The sequence below is a fragment of the Osmerus mordax genome, chromosome 4 (assembly GCF_038355195.1).
Source record: "Osmerus mordax isolate fOsmMor3 chromosome 4, fOsmMor3.pri, whole genome shotgun sequence".
Taxonomy (NCBI): domain Eukaryota; kingdom Metazoa; phylum Chordata; class Actinopteri; order Osmeriformes; family Osmeridae; genus Osmerus; species Osmerus mordax.
The window spans coordinates 3741648-3760915 of record NC_090053.1 but is presented as its reverse complement, the minus strand read 5'-3'; the positions used below and the strand labels follow the sequence as shown (position 1 = coordinate 3760915).

Here is a 19268-nt window from a genome sequence, read left to right as displayed (position 1 = left end):
TCGCTGTGTCATTTCTTTGATTATCTTCTTAAATCAATCCAAGTAGGTTGTATAAAGAAAAATTACTCTACCCAATGTACGACAATAAAATGTACAATATATGTGGATCTGTCAGAAATTAGGGTGTGGATTGATGAATAAAACTGAAGAGGTAGGCTACTTTGAGATAACCTATGAACTTCCGATCCTTGCCACGTTTTTCAACCAAAATACATCCATAAAATAAATCCAATCCGTACTCTAGTAATCCTGTTCAGACATGCGATTTTACCGAAGTCTGGGTATGACCTCAAGCATAGTCCCACCTACTCGACATAGCAAAATTGGTTGGAAGCAAAGTTTTACTGGTTTCTTTTTACAAAGACACGGTTTCTCTTTGGATTACTCAGATTGATCGTTGCAACGGTAACAGTAATTACTGTTAATTACAGTAATTACCGTTTAAACGTATCATCAAATCGTCAATGTTACTTTTTGCTCAGCGTTCCCCCTTTTGCATACGGCGGTACCACTTCTCTTCACGTAAGAGTGCGACGAGACCATGAGAATATTGCAAGGATTTTCATGGAAAATGCATTCCATGTGTACACTGCAAAATTTTCCTTTCTAGAGTGGAAAGTAAAGACACTTTGACATTGTCTGAGACTTTTACGGATTCTCTATATTCTTTTAATCATCTCTTTTGAAATGATATTGGTATTTCAATATATTTTGCGTCTCATTGTTTTGTGGTGAGGTGATCCATTTTACTCATACGGCTTGAATCTGTTGCTGTTAGCCAATGTTTAACTCACTCACAAATCATGCCAATCATGCGTAACTATACTAACCTTTGATGCCTACCAATGCAGAAGTTATTCTGTGAATTGTCAAGTTTGTGACATTTGTTGACATAGGTACTATATAACTTATTATATGATTAGAATATCATTTTTTATGGTAGTTGTGTGTGTCTGTGTGTGACTTTTGTTCCAGGTACTTTATTGTTTAACCTTTAATCTTTCAAAGTGGACCGCACCTCTCGATGGCCACTGATAGCCCAGACCCCTACATCTTCAGCACAGATACATTACCCAATGACCCCCGCTACCTACCTCCACTGGCCAATGGGCTGCTTGGCTGGACAGTGTATAACCAAATCATGCACATGGGTGGAGTGTATAATGGCGAAGGTGGAGACTGTCACCGGGCAGATGTTCCCTGCCCCCTTGCTGTGACAATGGAGACAGAGGAGCAGAGCATGCACACCTACACCCTTAACACCCGAACAGGTAATAGTCGGCCTGTAGACTTTGTGCTTTTTGGTGTAACGCTCTCTCAATGTTACTGGAATGATACTGTATCTGGTCACAGTTTTTCCTTCTATTAATTCACTATGACGCAGAATCTACTGTGTGCATAGACAAGGCAAGGGGTCCCCAAACTACAGCCCGCCGGCCGAATACGGCCCGCCCACACATTTGGACCGGCCCTCTAAACAATACCAGAGACACATATTTTGACATTTTAATTTTAAATAGGCATATATGTTTTAATGATATCATATCTGTATTTGATAATTAAGGTTGGCTTTCAAACTAACATTTCCTTTAGTTATTACCTATAAAAATTTCCCTTATAATAAAATCTCCACAATAATACTGGTAGTCACTCCGGCCCATGTAATTTTCTGTTACAGACCAACCCGGTCCCACATTAAAGAAATGAAAAATTATCTGGCCCTTGCAGAAAAAAGTTTGGGGACCCCTGGCATAGACTATAAACTGGAGCACTGTTGCTATGAGCTAGTATCTACTTCTTATAGCATCTCTCCTACTCTTTCTCTGTTTCCCCTTTCCATCTGTTTGCCTCACAGGTGTGTTCACACACTCGTTTAGCACTGCTAGCATCACTGCTAGCGTCACTGCTTCACAGTCTTTCTATGCTCATCGGCACGATACCAACCTGTTGGTCATGGAGATTTTGCTGGTGCGTCAGGAAGCCTCACAGGAATCATTCACGGTGAAGCTGAAAAGTTCATACACACCTCACAGTAAAGACATTATCTTCCAGTCTGCACCAGACTATAAAGGTGGGAGGTGAGAATATGCTCTGTGTAAAAACAAAGGAAGCATACTTTTTTGGTGTAGAAAAAGGGTTATCTAACAGGAACATTCTTCCTTTCTTTAAGAGTCAATCAGATTGGCATTTAGATACCACACTGTATTTTTTGTATCCACCAGGCACATCCATGGACAGACCACCACTGCTGAGGTCCCTGGAGGCACATGTACCAGTGTACACATGATATGGACCCCTATGATGCCCTCTCTAACCTTGCAACCGGAGCAGAGTCAGTCTCGCTGGGGGTTCATTGTAGCATTGTCCAACAGTGCAGAGGGGGCCAAGGCTCATTATGACAGAGGTCTGGAGATGATGGCATTTGGGGACCTTCGTCCTTCCCACCAGCGGGCCTGGGAGGAGCTATGGGCGGGCAGCTTGGTGGAGCTAACTGGACCTGATACACTTAGTAGGGCCCTGATTGGCTGCATGTTCTACCTAATCAGTGCCTTCCCTTACCTGCATGAGGCCTCCAAGTTTGGGGGGGTCAGTCCTGGAGGTCTGTCTAATGGAGGGGAGGGGCAGGACTACTGGGGTCACGTGTTCTGGGACCAGGTAAGACTTGTCTACTGTAAACTTCAAAGAGTGACTGTTGTTTTTACAAAGATGTGGAGGTAATGGGTAAAACCGGATTCACCCCATCCTTCTCTCATCCCTGTGTAGGACACATGGATGTATCCCAGTATTGCTCTCTTCTACCCTAAGTTCGCCAGGGCTGTGCTGAAGTACAGGGTGAGCACAGTGGATGGTGCCAGAGACAATGCCGAGAAGCAGGGATACAAGGTAAAGAATAGGGGTGGGGGAAAAAAATCGATTCATATTTGAATCGCGATTCAGTCTTCTAGCGATTCACATTGATTCACAAATGTAAAAAATCGATATAATTATATTTTTTTTAATTAAAAATCCCAAAGAATCGTGAATAGATTTTTTATCGATTTGTGACCCCAAGAATCGAATCGTGAGGTACCAAAAGATTCCCACCCCAAGTAAATAACTACGTCTGGAGATCTAACCTCTAACCATCTACCAAAGGATTCATGAAAGCATCTCTGAATAAGTCAAATCTTGTGAACTCGTGTCATGTGATAAGTCCTGCTGCAGTGGACCTTCTATTGAATAGATGGTATCCTAACAGGGACTCAAGTTCCCGTGGGAGAGTGCTGTGTCAGGAAGAGAGGTGTGTCCCGAGGACATCTATGGAAAACAGGAAATCCATATAAATGGAGATATCACCCTTGCTTTCCAACACTACCTTTACCTCACACAGGTATGTCATTATCTGTGTCGTTCGTTTTGCGAGTGTAGTCTTTGTCCTCTGTCCACCTTTTATACAGCTGCTTTGTCTGACTGTTCCAGGATCTGTCCATGTTCACTGAAGGCCGGGGCAGTGAGGTGATTTGGGGGGTGGCAGATTACTGGGTTTCTAGAGTAACATGGAGCTCAGAAGAGGAGAACTATCACATCTTGGGTAAAGTGACATTGACAATATTGTATGAAGCCACTTCACAGGCAATAACAAATAACAATTTGCTGATGATATAACTGTCCTTGAAGTATTAAGAATGCCATGGAACCCTTCCAAAACAATGCATAATTATGCCCTGATTTTAGAGAAGTTAATATGTATAGCTTTTCATTCATTGTCCAACTTGTTTCCTTGTCTCTCAGGTGTCATGCCACCTGATGAGTATTACTACGATGTCAATAACTCGGTGTACACTAACACAGTGGCCAAATTCAGGTACAAAAATGTGCTCATGCACCAGGACCCAAAATGCATGACATTTTAATATTCTCTGTCTCTTAGTCTCCAGTTTGCTGTGGAGTTGGCTGGTCTCCTCAACTACCCAGCACCCCCAGAGTGGCAGCAGATAGCTGACCGAATCAAAATTCCATTTGACCCAGAGATTAAATATCACCCTGAATTTGATGGCTATAAGAAAGGTGAGCTTTCTCTGTAAAAAGCCCTGTCCTTTTGCAGAACAACTGAACAATAACTAATTGACTGTCAATCAAAGTTTACGGGAAGAAGCTATCTGTTGGTCCGGGTTTTAAAACCGCAGACGATAGCTGCTGGAAAAGTCTGTTGTTAGGATGGTATACCATTGCTGAAGTTCTTTTTTTATAGTGATGTTTAATGTGCTGTCGGCTTTCCAGGCCATCCAGTGAAGCAGGCAGACACAGTGATGTTGGGTTATCCTCTGGGTCTGCCAATGACTCCAGAGGTCAGAAGGAATGACCTGGAGTTATATGAGGCTGTCACAGATCCCAATGGTCCAGCCATGACATGGGTAAATTACCGACTAAATTACACTCTAAATGGCAATTATAATACATGCAACAGTAAGATGTAATGCTTTGAGTCTATCTCTCCCATTGCAAGAGTATGTTTGCAGTAGGCTGGCTGGAGCTAGGTGAGGCTGAGAAAGCTCAAAAAGAACTTCAGAAGTGCTTCAAAAACATCCAAGGCCCATTCCAGGTCAGAGTGATGAAGAGTATTCCTGGTAACTGAACTATCTCCTTCTTTCTGTCGCTCTTCTTTCGCTCCATGAACACGGCTTGTGAGTGTGTGTGTGCAATTTACTTTTTATTTTTAAGGTATGGAGTGAGTCAGCAGATGGTTCAGGTGCAGTCAACTTTCTCACAGGCATGGGGGGATTTCTGCAAGCTGTGCTGTTCGGCTATACTGGTTTCAGGTCAGTTTTACCCTCTCATATTTTTCATAAACCTTTAGTCCAACAAAAGAGTGTATGTTAACTCTATCGCTTATGTTTTCTCTCAGAGTACAGAAAGATTGTCTCGCCTTTGCCCCACTTCTGCCCAATGACATATCTCAGCTTTGTATAAGGGGTGTAAGTTACCTTGGTGGTAAGATGGACTGGTTGGTAAGGGGACAGGAAGTGTGTATTATTCTGAGTGAACAGGAAGATGCCAAACCCTGTGCTCTGCAGGTCATTCTGAAATCCTCAGGAACCAAAATCCCTCTCATACCAGGTAATACCAGCTTTAAACAGTCAATGCAAAAATGCTGATGTTTATGAAGCATGCATCCCTCATGAAATATTTGCTGGTGCTGCACAGTAGCTCACATTTATGGAAACTGTGTATGACTGTAAGTCAAGCTGGTTAATTTCAAAGTCTTTAAAACTTGTGTGTTTTGATGGCTCTTATTCATTCATTACAATCTTAAAAAGATTTATTTGTTCAAGTGGTAATTTTCCCAGATGTAAAAAATGATCGATCAGGGAACTGTACAAAGTTTTACAAAATATTGACACCTGGAGAGTTCTTTTTTTTATTCCTTACACGATGACCACAACTTACTCTTTCTTTTACTGGCTGTTTCCTCAGGAAAACCAGTGACTTTTCCTCAAGAGGCCGGGGAAATCTGTAGACTGGACTGAACGTTGTCTTATGGGCCAAACTGAGGAATGTACTCTTTATCCTGTGTGATAGTAGGGATTGTGCACTTAAATGCCACATAACCGCTGTAGTCCATGTCTTCATGTTTTTTTTTAAATACACTTTGATACAATCTACATACATTATAAAAACAGGAATGCATTTTATTCCTAATATGATACATAATAAATTGTTCTTGAAATATAGCAATTATCAGGTCCTTGTGAGTCTGGATGACACATACACTTAATTGACAAATAAATCTTAATTCACAAATCTGTCTTCGGGGTTCATGTATGGTTAAGTAGTCAATGTATATCATATTTAATATCCTTGATTAAATGTAAAACAATGTTAAAAGATTCCCACTTCATGTCCCCATGACAACAGTTCTGAGAGGGTATCAACATACTTTGCCAGTAAATGCTTAATTAGAATGGATTTTTTGAGCGAACATGTGTGAGGCAGAGGTATAATAGAGGCGTCTATGAATATCCTACCTGGTTGAGAGCTATACACGTGACTTGTTTTATTAAAAAAAAATGACAGGCGTGTTACCTGATAGTTTGTATGTTGGAATTGAGAAAAATGGCAATAGAAAAAAAAATGACCATTAGATATTAGTTGTTTTAATATTTTTCTTTTAAAACGAGGGCGGGGGAGGGGGGGGGGGGGGTGGTGTAATAGATTATTTTCCCTTTGCCTATTCTTTGTTGTTGCTCTCACGCTAACGTGCGAGATTCAGACCCAACTGCGCGGTCGCATTCTGCCTCTACTTCCCCCCTCCCCCGCGGCCTGGCTTGAGATGAGTGGAAGATGTCGGTTTCGGGGCTGAAGGCCGAATTGAAGTTTTTGGAGTCAATTTTTGACCCAAATCACGAACGATTCAGAATCATTGACTGGAAGCCTGATGAGCTTAGTTGTCAGTTCAATGTAACAGGGGAAAAGCTGCTGATAATACACTGCAACATCACGGTAAGAACAGGCCAGCTTCGTTAGCTCAGTAGACCAAACACAGGGTTTGCTGGTACTCGCTAGCTAATAGGAAGCGACAAAAATGACGATTTCGGAATTCAGATCAACACCAGAGAAACCAACAAACACTCCAGCTTGTTTCCTAGTTTACCGTAGCGTTGACTATTTATCAGAATATCAGAGACAGCCACATTCTGCAAAAAATGTGAACTTTATCCAGCCTGTTAAGTAGTTTGTGTCTTGTCTTGCAAGAAATGTTACCTAGCTGGCGAGCTAACTTGCCCACAAGGCTAGCCTAGGTAGCGTAGTTAGCTGGCTACTAGCTAACCTAGCAAGGCAATTTCTGCATAGCGTCAGCTACACTCACTCAGCATAGATTACCATCAAGCAACCCCATTTTAGCTAGCATCTCCCTAGCTAACGATGCATGTTGTACATTTATTACTAGTACTTGTTTTGTTTGTTTTTTACATAGAAACAGACAATTGCACAAGGAATATTCGTCAAACAATGCATGGCATTACATATCAAATTGACTAGGTCCGTTGGCTAGCCTAAAGCTTTCATAGCCAGCTGATTTAGGCTATTTGTTTACATGTAGCTTACTGGCTAGTTGCTAGCGTGCTAGACTTCCATGACAACAAATATTATTTTGTAAAGCAATACCTTGTTTAGCAAATGTATGTATTTGTGTTAATCAACTCTACTTTAACGGTGACAAGGCAAGACCAAGCACAATGCTTATAATGAATTTGGGAAATTTATTATGTAAACTATAAAAATGTATCCTGAAAAATGGTAGTCCGTGGGAACTCTCCTCAAAGACTGCTGCTCATCCTCTATGGGTTTTCAGACTAAATGTCAATAATTTCGCTGTCAAGCCATTCCCAGGGTTAACAAAAGGGTTGTCCTTAGAGAGTGCTGTATGACTTGGGGTAATTCAGTTGTAGCCTATATTCAGTCATCTGCTTTCCACCTCCCTCTACAGGAGTCCTATCCCTCAACATCCCCGATATGGTTCGTTGACTCTGATGATCCAAGTCTTGCAGAAGTGTTGGAGCGCTTGGAGGATGTAAGGAAAGGCAGCTCTTTGGTGAGTCACATGATTGCCACGGGCTTGGAATCATGCCAACCATCATTTTAATCATGGATAGGCCCTACCGTGACCAAGCTGATGTGCATCGTTGTGCAGTGTTATGTGAAGCATGTGAACACATCTTCATATTTATCTATTTTAGGGAGTCAGGTGGCTGAGCGGTTAGGGAATCGGGCTAGTAATCAGAAGGTTGTTGGTTCGATTCCTGGCCGTGCCAAATTACATTGTGTCCTTGGGCAAGGCACTTCACCCTACTTGCCTCGGGGGAATGTCCCTGTACTTACTGTAAGTCGTTCTGGATAAGAGCGTCTGCTAAATGACCAAATGTAAATTTATTTTTCTTAACTTTCCAGCTCCTTCAGCAGCTTAAGCGACTCATATGTGACCTCTGTCGCCTCTACAACCTGCCTCAACATCCTGATGTAGAGATGCTTGATCAGCCCCTACCAGCCGGGCCCATCAACCCAGAGCGCAAGGTAGTATCATATATTTCAGATCGGTCAATAATGCTAAACAAATGCTCTCAATGCCTTTCCATATAATGTCTCTCCTACACGATAGCACGGGCCGGCAGATGAGGTGACATCTGAAGAGGAGGAGGAAGAAGAGATGGGAGAGGTGATTATCTAAGCTGTCGTATGACCTCATGTGTTTGGATGACACCGCTGTGCGAATATTCATCTGTGAACTGTGGCAGCAGGACATCGAGGATCTCGACCATTATGAGATGAAAGAGGAGGAGCCTGTAGATGGGAAGAAGTCAGAGGATGATGGAATAGAGAAGGAAAACTTGGCCATCTTGGAGAAGATTCGTAAAAACCAGAGGCAGGACCACTTGAACGTAAGTGCTCATTCGGTAAGGTGCTTTTCTTGTTTTTTGGGGGAGGGGGTAATTGGGCACATTTTGATATCGTGGTTCCATTATTGTAATCAATATCCAGGCAGTTTTGACCACCCATTTTGTTGTTATATTTCAGGGTGCTGTCTCTGGTTCAGTCCAAGCGTCTGATCGTCTTATGAAGGAACTCCGGGAGATATACAGATCACAGAGTTATAAGACAGGCAAGTGACAGTTTATTACAAATGGATTCCCCAACCTTTTTATTGGTATACTTATTCACAACTGGTTCTCTATTGTGTAAATATTTATTTCTTGTCTTATGTATTTTGTTGCTGCTGCAGGTATTTATTCAGTGGAACTAGTCAGTGACAGCCTATATGAGTGGCATGTCAAAATAAGGACGTAAGTTCTCATGTACTAAAAGCAAACGCACACACACACAAATCATTCTAATATTTTTCAGCTTCTCTGTGTTAAAATCCAACTGAGGTCCAGTTACTTGTACTTTACAGGGTAGACCCAGACAGTCCCCTGCATAGTGACTTGCTGGTCTTAAAAGAGAAGGAAGGCGTGGACTACATTCTACTAAATTTCGCATATAAAGTAAGTGGTCTTCTGTGACTTCAGAAAAGCACCCATGGACATGTATAGCTTCTGAACTAATGTTTTCTTGTTTTGCTTTGGCAGGATAATTTTCCTTTTGATCCACCTTTTGTACGAGTAGTTTCACCTGTGCTCTCTGGAGGGTATGCTCTCAATGCCTTTAGAATTTTTTTACACGTTGTTGTACAACATCCACATACATACATTATTATGACAAGTCTATTCTGTAAAAGCTTTTTTGAATACCAAAGACATAGTATCTAAAATGTGACTAAAACAGTTAGACTGGTAAATGATTAAAAGAAAGTGTGGCAAAATGAAAACTGGTATATATCCATAATAAAATGATGGATATATGATCCTAGACAATTTTTTATGCAAAGAAGAGAAAACATGCTGATAATGTGGAAAACAATGCTGTCAAATATATAATGCTGATAACCATCTAAGAAATACATTTATCTGTATTAACCTTTACATTCAATAATCAATACTGACACTGTCCTGGCTTCATGCATTACATATTTCATTCCAGTTATGTCCTTGGTGGAGGAGCCCTGTGTATGGAACTGCTCACAAAACAGGTTTGTTTATTTGTTAACCTTTTTGCATACTCTCCAAACTCCTATAGTGGCTGCATTATGTGATTTTGTGTTATTTTTTGTGTCGCACCAGGGATGGAGCAGTGCCTATTCCATAGAGTCTGTTATCATGCAGATTAATGCTACCCTAGTCAAAGGAAAAGCCAGAGTGCAGTTTGGAGCCAATAAGGTAACAGAAAAAAAACACTGAATGTGTATAATTTGACAGTTAACTATTACGTTTGAGTACTGGATGCTGGGTGACACGTTTGGTGAGCGATATGTCTCATACAATCTGTGATCAACCTATCTTTCTTTTCTATATATCAAGTTGTGAACCTACCATGCATTTTATTGTCTTTCAGAATCAGTACAATCTTGCAAGAGCACAACAGTCATACAAATCCCTTGTGCAGATTCATGAAAAGAATGGTACGGGTTGGTTTCAGTAAAATAATGCAGGAATGATCTTTGTTTTTGTGCGTTAGTCCACATGTATTTTCTTCTTTCCCTCACCAGGCTGGTACACACCTCCTAAAGAGGACGGATAAGAAGCCAGTGGGAACATGTCTTTGGGTCAAACGTTTTTTCTTTTTATTTTGGTGAACTTTTTTTTTTTCTCTTTCTTTTGACTAACTGGGAGTATATCATCGTACTCATGGAAACCTTCTGACAAATCCTTCCATCTTGTTGACTCGGTAGACTCATTTGGCTGTACCACTGTGGGAAAGAGACTCCTCCCTCGCTTTGCTTTCCCCCTCGAATTCATCAAGGTGAAGGAGCTGAACATCAGTGGTCGTACATCTTTAAATATGCTCATTTTTTCTCAAAAGCTTTCCCCCCTTAAATCGCGAAGAAACCGCATGTCTGCGTGAAAAAGTGGGCTCGACCATCTGCAAAGTGAGTAGCTATCTGACACCAGATGGGGCAAAGTCAAAGAGAAACTGGTTTGTATCCTCATCCTCATTTTAGTTCAAGCTGCCAGCTCTTACAGTCAAGGCAATGGATTTTAACAACAGCTTTTGTGAAATCATTTAAATTGGAAGATGGATACTGAAGATGTTTAAGTGATGTGCCACTGCTATAAATTCTATTGATGGCTTTTTTTCTTATTTTGTGTAAAATGTACTGGTACAAATTGCAGACATTGTAAAACATATTGTACTCTGAAAATGATACTTGCTGGATTTATGATCCTTGTATAAGAATGTTACTGAAAGGTGAGTGCGCAGGGGTGGTCTTGGAAATTTGATTGAATAGCACAGTCCCTATATTCTAGCACTGTCTTGTAGCACGAGGCCATTAACCCAATTACCACAAGACAAATGTTTGTGAAAGTAAAGCTTAATCCTTGCAATGCATTATTTTGAGACTGAGCTGCACACAACATTTGTGAATGGATTCACCTGTCTAAAATGTAACTTTTGGCAGTAGTGATGCGCTGATCCAGAATGTAGTTATTCTATGCCAGGGTTTTCCAATCCTGGTCCTCGAGGGCTGCTGTCCTGCATGTTTTAGATGTTTCCCTGCTCCAGCACACCTGATTCAAATGAATGGGTCGTTACCCGGCTTCCACAGAGCTTTATAAGACCCGTTCATTTGAAACAGGTGTGCTGGAGTAGGGAAACATCTAAAATATGCAGGACAGCGGCCCTCGAGGACCAGGATTGGAGAACCCTGGTCTATGCCATAAGAGCAAAACATGGGTCTGTAAAATAATTTTGAGAGTATTTTGACCTCCCCTGTTATTGTTTGATCTCCTAGATAACTTGTATAATGGTTAATGTATTGCCTTTTCTCCATGAACATGCAGGTTAGGTTGTACAATTAAACAGCTAAGCCATGGTTCACTGGTTAGCTAGTTGTAACAGAAAGGAGCCTTAAAGTACAGTTATTTGTGGTATTGGTGGATCTGTACAGTTTATTCTACATTCTTGCAGCAGAATTGTTACACATTCTCAGTCTTAAAGGTAATTATGTTAGCCCCCCCCCCCTTAACACACTTGCAACTTTATTCTGTCAAGGATTTCAAAGCACCTGTTTAGCCTGTGTGGCCCATGAGTAAAATAGTGTAATTGAGTATTAAGAATTAACAGAGCAGGGCTTTTTCCCTTTCCCAAGGATATGTTATGATGACTCGTTTGGTGTGTATTATATTGGAAATGATCACTGTACTTGCTCTTAACAGAAATTTAGGATGCCCTTACTATTCAGTTATTTTCTTGACATAAAATATACACAACTTCAGTGCTATATAGTTTTCATGGTAATAGAAAATAGACTGTTGTTCTATGAGGTCTTTGTGCAGTTGTTGTTGTGTTTTTTTTTACCACCTTCTGAAGATGTGGTGTTTAACTAGCAAAACTCAGGTTAACAAACTGTATGCTTTGCAAGGGATTGACTCATGAACACTGCATTTCGGTTTATTACCTTGTAATACTTTGCGTTTCTCCTTTCCTATTTACTCAATTTTCAACGACGACTTTCTTTAAGAGCTTCATAATGTGGCTTTGTCCCTGTTGATTTTATGTCATGCGTGGTCAGAAAAGAGTGAGTTTTGTAATTTGTAGGTCAGATTACACAATTTTACAGGGCCAATTTGCATGATGTCGACCCAATGCTTTGGCTTCTATCAAAACTAAAGTTAGCAATTTCATCCTCAGACAGAACTAACGTTGTTGTTTTTTTTGTAGGGATGGTTAATGTCCCTCATTTAACGGGAATGGCATTTGCACAAATTGAAAAACGTGCCTAGAGAGGTCAACATAATAACACAAATCAAGTTTGGAATGTCAGACTTCCATATAAAAAATATTTCTATGTTTGGGCAAACTGTTCTGTAATTCTGTATTGTATAAATTGTGTAAAATGTTTGACTCGTACAGGTTCTGCAGTTTGTCGGGCCAACAAAGGGGGGGAGGGGTTAAAATCTCATGAACATTTGCCAACAGGTGTGCTCATCTCCAAAGCCATGTCCAGTTACTGCCTGGAATAGAAGACTGGTAAACCATGATCCGTTCAGGGTGTAATTACAAACGAACTAGTGGAAGCTGTTGACACAGCCATGTAACAATTTCTCACTTAACCAGCAGTCAAGTCAGTGGGGGTGGGTTTGAGATCATCCAGTTTTGATAGTCTTGCTGTGGTGAATAGATTTGCACGCTTCTCTAACTGGACAGTGTATTGAAAAAGTTAATCGATCCCAATTGTAATTTCTGTTCCTGGCACCAACATATGGTGAACAGATTATCAAGTTTTGCACCATTGGCATGCTTTGGTTTTATTTTTCTTTCCATTTTAAGATACATTTTGAACATGTACAGCAATTAGTAAACTTGCATCAAGTTTATGAATAAAGAATTTTAAGATTTTGGGTGTTTGATTATCTTTCTAAATGTATGATTTGTAGTAGATGAAACATTTTAAGACACAAATTGCAACAACGTTTTATTATCCTTCAGGAAAATAATAATACACAAAAAAGTTTGTTTCCCTTGGACTTGAGGAGAGACAGCCCCCCTGTGTTTGTGTACAATCCAACTGATGACAATATGTACTTATGTATACTATATATTTTATCAATGTAATTACCTTGCCTCTCAAGTTGAAGTGTTTTTATGTTAGAATTCATAATACATATGAAACAACATATCAGGGGAAGTGGGGTTGTTTAGAGGTGGCATTTAAAAGCTGCAAAGGTAAACCAGCATACAAACATTAAATAAACATTGCTGTTTGATGTGCTGCTGTTCTTCTCATCTCCAAGTGTACAGACATTGCAAGATAAGCAAGATGGCAGCAACATCAACAACCACACATACTGCATCTTTTGTACACATGGCACAAGGTTTGGACTGATTCACAAATTCACCAAAACCACATGACTTACTATACACTGACAACTTTTCTGTTTGTGTCTTTGTACATACTAAACATTTAAAAAGGCTTTATTCACCAAGTGCATGTTATAACAGATGACAAGTTATGTGCATGGCAAAGTATTAGGATTTATATAATGGGTAGGTTTGCTGGTGCAATATTACATTGTCTTGTGGTAGCTATAGCATAATTAATTTTACAGACCACTAATTCTATGAGCTGAATGTTCATTTTGTTCTTTACTGACCCTGCATATTTGGACTTGCCTGCTTTAGTACAGTATTCTTAATTATATTGCTAATATGCACATGAATTATGCAAGTCACACTGTACTGTGAGTAAAGTTATTCCAGTGTAGAAACACAATTCCTCAATAATTTGAATAAGCACACTATATGATTTTCAGACACATTACCAACAACCATGAAGAAACAGAGAAAATAACAGCCTCATACACGCTCTCGTACATCATAGAAAATACACACACAATGGAGGTATTTACACAAATGTTTTAGATAAGGACTGAGACACAAATAAACTTAAACACACAATCTGACAGGACAATTCACTGGTTTAGAAATAATAGCATACATCTGTTCCATTATCACATGTGCCTATTACTGTATAGTCATTGTTATATCCATCAATTCATTTAGGAGTACACTTTATTCAAGATACATGGCAAAACTTTGCACCGTAATAAGATGAATGTTGCATCTGTACAGACAATTAATAATGAGCTTAATGAGTGTAAGACAACAGGAGGTCCTTCCAATTCCAGTTTGAAAACAAACGTTTGCAATAATACTGTACTCTATGTTGCTCATATCACATCTACTCAGGTACAAACATTGACAGCCACAGTATATATTCACTGGTACAGTCTAAAATCCAGAAATCAAAAACATTATAGTCGTTCGGTTGACAGCTAGGATTTACTATTGGGCACAAACATCCATAACATCTTACAATACCACTGATAGTCCATCTACAACAGTACATATTTCCATTGGGACAGTAAGACTACATTTTGAAAGTGTTTATCTATGCCATTTAACGGCAAAAGTAGTTTATTATTAAAATATTACTTGTTAATTTTTAATGTTTTTTACTCCTAATTTTTAACCTGAATGTGCTTAATTTGATCCATGTAGATCCATAGTAGTTGTTTAACTGATAGTTAACAGCGTAATAGCAATGCTCCTCTAAATTGCGAAAGCTGAGAAACTTCAACATTCGTGATGAGAAACAGCCCTGAACTTGAGATTCTACGGCAACAGAACAGACCATGTATGTCTGATGTAAAAGGTTAGGTAGGTTAAACAAACTGGACAACTATCAAATTTCCTGAGAATCTAAGAAATATAAAATTCAATATGGACAGAAATGTGATAGATTTAAAAAAAAATGTATGATGTATATCTGATGGTAACTTGTATAACTGTTTGTATAAGTTTCTTATAGTACAGTAATGCAACAGTATTAAGTGGTTCTCAAATATACATAAAGTTTTACAATCTTACCTCATTTAAGAGCTTAAGACAAATAAAGATTAACTTTCAAAATCAGACCCATTTTTGTAATTAGTGGCATCTACAGGGAGATTATTCATCAGATTTATATTAATCAACGTGATGGCAATTAAAGTTACTTTAACATGTATTGAAAATGAGACATGGCAATATATTGTCCTAATTGTTTTAAGAAAAGGGGTAAGTCGTGTTGTCTAAAGCCTTATCACTCGTATCATTGCAGAACAAAAACCGTGTCTTTCATGATCTGTTCTAATTAAAACCCAATTCATATATATAGGGCACCTAAATCTCTGTTCTCATGATCATCCCTTTTTGTCTCTCCCCTCCTTGTACTCACTTCTCCATCTCCTCAGTGCCCTACATCGGTTCGTCATAGTTGTAGGTGGGCGCTGCTGAGTACTGTTGCTGTTGCGCTGCTCCCTGGGCGGCCCCCACGACTGCCTGTTGGGCAGCTGCCTGCACATGCGGGTTCTTCCAAGCCCCAGAAGCCCACTCATCCTTGGCTTGGCTCATGCTACCTCCACTTCCACGATAGAAGTTGTGGACCTTCAGATAACCGAGTACAAATGTGTGGGATAGTCATGTTACAACGAGTGAAATCAGAATCATCCGAGCACTCGTGATAATGAGTCTACTGTGATCCCGTTCGATGAGGCCCCTTATCACTTGGAGAACCCCAGTCTTACCGCATCGCTGATCACACTAAGGTCAGTAAGTAAACGAACAGTTCTAGTTTAACGGGAGATTTTGTCGTACCTTAGTGAGGGCAATGAAGGACAGCACTGCCACAGCAGTGAACATGATGGTGGGGATCAGCATGACCACAGCCGAGCCAACGTTTGTGCTGAAGAAGGTGATGGTAGCCAGCCAGCCACTGGTGGGGAAGAAAAACTAAAGGTTAATTCAGGATAGTAAGCTTACTGTGCAAAGGAATATGCCTCCAAATTAACAGTCACACCACATCTTACAGCTCAGTAATTGTTTAACTACGACAATTCTACGGTGGGATCATATTTCTGTGATATTAAGCCAACTGATCTATTAACACACAAACTACACATTACACATACATTATAGATTTTCTACCCTTTGTTGTCTAATAACAAACTGAATGAAAGTGGGACTTACCACACTCCCCAGCCAGGGATTCCCACAGTTTGGATGATACTGATTACAACCTGGGCCATGAAGACGAAGAAGAATGCCATGAAGTTGAAGGAGCTGTCGGTCCTGTAGAATATATCAATATGTTGCTGTTTTCACAATTGTTGACACTGAAGAATCACCAAATAAGGAAGCCAATCACAAGGTTAATCTAAATGCTGTGTACGTACTTGAGGGCCTTGTAGATGGGTCTGAACCAGCATACATAGGAGCAGGGGGTAAAGAGGATGAGCCATAGGATGGCCATACCAAAGTTAGTGGCTCCACCCCCGCCACACATCCATGCCAGGCAGCCAATCAGATTAACAGCCAAAGTTGCACTGTTCACTGTTAACAACATACAGGAAATAAATTAAATACATGACAGGTAAAACTTTTGGGTGTTTGATTATCTTTCTAAATGTTTCTAAATGTCTCAACTAATAATTTGATAATAGAGTGCATCAATATGACCCATAAAGGATGAGGCTAAGTATAATACAGATAGAATTGAGTAGAAATTAAGGTGTAAAATTGTTTAGAAATAGACAACCAGAAAAGCTTCTCTAACAAGGGATCTATAATAAACGAAATTAAACTACATTTACCTCTAGTATACTCAACACACAATACAATTTCTAAACAAAACACCACCATCTAATGGTAAACTAATCCATTATTTATATTTCAGATAAGACTTACATATGTTTTTCAAATAATTCCCAACCAGAGTGACAGTGAAACATGCCTGTATCCTGTATCCTGTGTGTGTAGAATCAGCTCCTGTTATCTACTCAGGTATATACTGTAGAAAACAATTATTCGGTAGGGACAGATATGACACTGAGAAATGCTGTCATACTATTGGCTAAAAGTTTTATTTTAATGTCAGGTGGAAGAATATCAATCTATATCAGATACGGTACACATATGGTGACATTAGTTTTACACAAGTAGCATTAAAACTAGAAGACCTGCTAGGCTTGTTTTCCCCTCCCATAATGTTTTGGGTAAAACAAGAGAGAGAGACTATGCTAGACTAAACTTCTGCTTGTGAGGGGTTGAATTACACAATGAATCTAAGCGATGGAGATGAGACCATAACTTAATCATATCACAAATATAATGTAATAACTATAATAAATATATCTTCCAAATAGAGAGAAAGTTTTAGATGCTCAATGAATCCTGTCAACCCCGTTCATAGCAACACTCACATATCCATAGATAATAGAGCCTCTTGCACATGGTGCGGTGTACATCTGGGATCTCATTGAAGTCTTGATAAAAGCAGGGCTTCAGGGGGATGAAGCGAGGCAGGGGTGGGAAATTGTTTTCTGTGATAGAAGAACACTGTTGTTACATATCAAAACAATTTCTATAAGAAAGTTCTGTAAAGACCTAAAGAGGTAGCATATATGAACCAAGTGTACATACTTACAGTAACTGATGAGTAAGCAATTGCAATAGCACCCTCTGGATACAATAGTTTGGTAAACTAAGTGAACTAAGCATGAACTAAAATGGCAATGGAAAAGTTGAATTGTAATCTATGAAAATCATAGTTATCTTATACGAACAGTCTAGGAATATACTCATGTTAATCGTCTATTGTTTGTAAATATGGATGCATAAAATAAAAAAATACATTCTCAAAATGGTCCACAAAATCACATGATTTGGACTGGGACTTACCTGCCATTGTGACAGTTGACAGTGGTCCACCTTTTAGGAAGATGTATTACAAACCTCAGTCTTAAAGGCTGTTTACAAAAACTGCATAGAACATAGATACTGCATTAGTAAATCAGTAAATGCATGCAATACAAGTTTATTATGCAATAAGATCATAGAGCATTTGAATCATATAGGGTACACAGGCTACACAAATAATGGAAATACTAATTTAATGATTCCATAAAATGATTGAGTAGGCTCCATTGGTAGGCTACTCAAGCGGAAACTAGGCGCTTCCATTATGCGCCCCTAGTCTACATCCCTTCTTTAAATTATGGAAATAAAGAAAGAATTGACATAATTTCGACAGAGCTGCAAAAATGTCAATGCATACATGGCCTTCTGAAACATGTAGGCCTTCATCGCTTTGCGTTGCCTATACTCTCTTTACATATCCTTCCCATTGCTCTGTCAAATATTATGCCAAATGTATGTAGTGCTATCAAATTCCACAATTCGCATTCTAACGAATTTTAAAACCAATGCCTTAGGTCTAAAATGTGCCTTAGAGGTGAGGCTATCATGAAGGGCATTTTCTCAACATCATTCTGAACATCAAAATAAAATGGTAGCCCAGCCCTTAATCTGATCATAAAAGAAGCATAAAGGAAATGTTTTTGTTTTTTTATAATGCGATATGGGATAGGACATGATACATTATATTTTAGATGTCATATTAAAGATGAGGATGCTCCACGTTAAACAGTTGAATGGAGGACTAGCAATGGAGAAAGCGCCCTTCAGGGGAGTACGAATGCACGATGATGATGTATTTTAAAATGAACGCTATAAAAACGTCAAACCCAGTTATTGCAGCAACATTGGTTTTAGATTTTCGAATACACCAACACAGTAAGACTATTTGTGTAGTGAGTCGGTTATAATACTCCCCGTCATGCAGTTGAATGTGAATGAATGAAATTATAATACTTTTGAATGTATTCCTTACCTCACTTTATTGCAAACAAAGTGGTTACACTGCAACGTCCTTATTTAGCATTAAACTAATTCTTCGGTTTCAACAATCAGCGCTTAAAACGAGCATATATGAGCAAACACAGCCAACATTAAATCTGTTTCCTTCCAGCGGAGGTTTGGGAGTAGATTCCTGGCGTGACGTCAGGTTTGTCTTCTTTACGCACATAACCATTCCACAAGCTATGGTTTGAGGAAACGGATTTGTTGCTGGCCAGCACCGACCAACAAGAAAACCGCTTACTCGCAAATTTCACTACACACTTTCCCGCCTTTCCACTGCTCTCCGCGGTGCTGAATTTAAAGCCGTATGTGGTTTAACAAACTATGGAGTATGGAAAAAAAACATATATTATTTATTTCCAAGATAACTCCCATATTTTCAGTTTTTCAGAGTG

The 19268-nt window shown here is 39.5% G+C and overlaps 3 protein-coding genes across 9 annotated transcripts; 2 read left to right on the top strand and 1 right to left on the bottom strand.

Annotated features, from left to right (window-relative positions):
• Positions 1-291: 291 nt before the first annotated feature.
• On the top strand, positions 292-5711 carry pgghg (protein-glucosylgalactosylhydroxylysine glucosidase). 6 transcript variants are annotated; one of them, XM_067235473.1, is made up of 14 exons: positions 292-522; positions 976-1271; positions 1856-2078; positions 2223-2655; positions 2764-2883; positions 3239-3370; positions 3460-3571; positions 3772-3844; positions 3911-4047; positions 4261-4394; positions 4487-4582; positions 4702-4799; positions 4886-5097; positions 5455-5711. In XM_067235473.1, exons 2-14 carry the CDS (start codon positions 1025-1027, stop codon positions 5505-5507), a joined length of 2070 nt encoding a protein of 689 aa, XP_067091574.1. In that variant the 5' UTR covers positions 292-522; positions 976-1024; the 3' UTR covers positions 5508-5711. The 6 variants fall into 6 exon arrangements, 4 of the variants coding, with proteins under 4 accessions (XP_067091574.1, XP_067091571.1, XP_067091572.1 ...); XM_067235470.1 differs by having other exon boundaries at positions 292-731; positions 1009-1271; XM_067235471.1 differs by having other exon boundaries at positions 292-731.
• A 560-nt stretch (positions 5712-6271) lies between these two features.
• On the top strand, positions 6272-12972 carry LOC136941564 (ubiquitin-conjugating enzyme E2 Q2-like). Of its 2 annotated transcripts, none has more exons than XM_067234099.1 (13): positions 6272-6480; positions 7469-7573; positions 7930-8052; positions 8138-8194; positions 8277-8417; positions 8554-8638; positions 8759-8819; positions 8930-9020; positions 9105-9163; positions 9556-9604; positions 9696-9791; positions 9967-10033; positions 10121-12972. In XM_067234099.1, exons 1-13 carry the CDS (start codon positions 6322-6324, stop codon positions 10150-10152), a joined length of 1125 nt encoding a protein of 374 aa, XP_067090200.1. In that variant the 5' UTR covers positions 6272-6321; the 3' UTR covers positions 10153-12972. The 2 variants fall into 2 exon arrangements, with proteins under 2 accessions (XP_067090200.1, XP_067090199.1); XM_067234098.1 differs by having other exon boundaries at positions 8277-8432.
• Positions 12973-13043: 71 nt separating this feature from the next.
• Positions 13044-18979, bottom strand: scamp5a (secretory carrier membrane protein 5a). Its single transcript, XM_067234101.1, has 7 exons — positions 18845-18979; positions 17854-17934; positions 17376-17495; positions 16350-16506; positions 16144-16245; positions 15772-15889; positions 13044-15561 (listed from the first exon to the last, which is right to left on the bottom strand). Exons 2-7 carry the CDS (start codon positions 17858-17860, stop codon positions 15373-15375), a joined length of 693 nt encoding a protein of 230 aa, XP_067090202.1. The 5' UTR covers positions 17861-17934; positions 18845-18979; the 3' UTR covers positions 13044-15372.
• Positions 18980-19268: the final 289 nt, after the last annotated feature.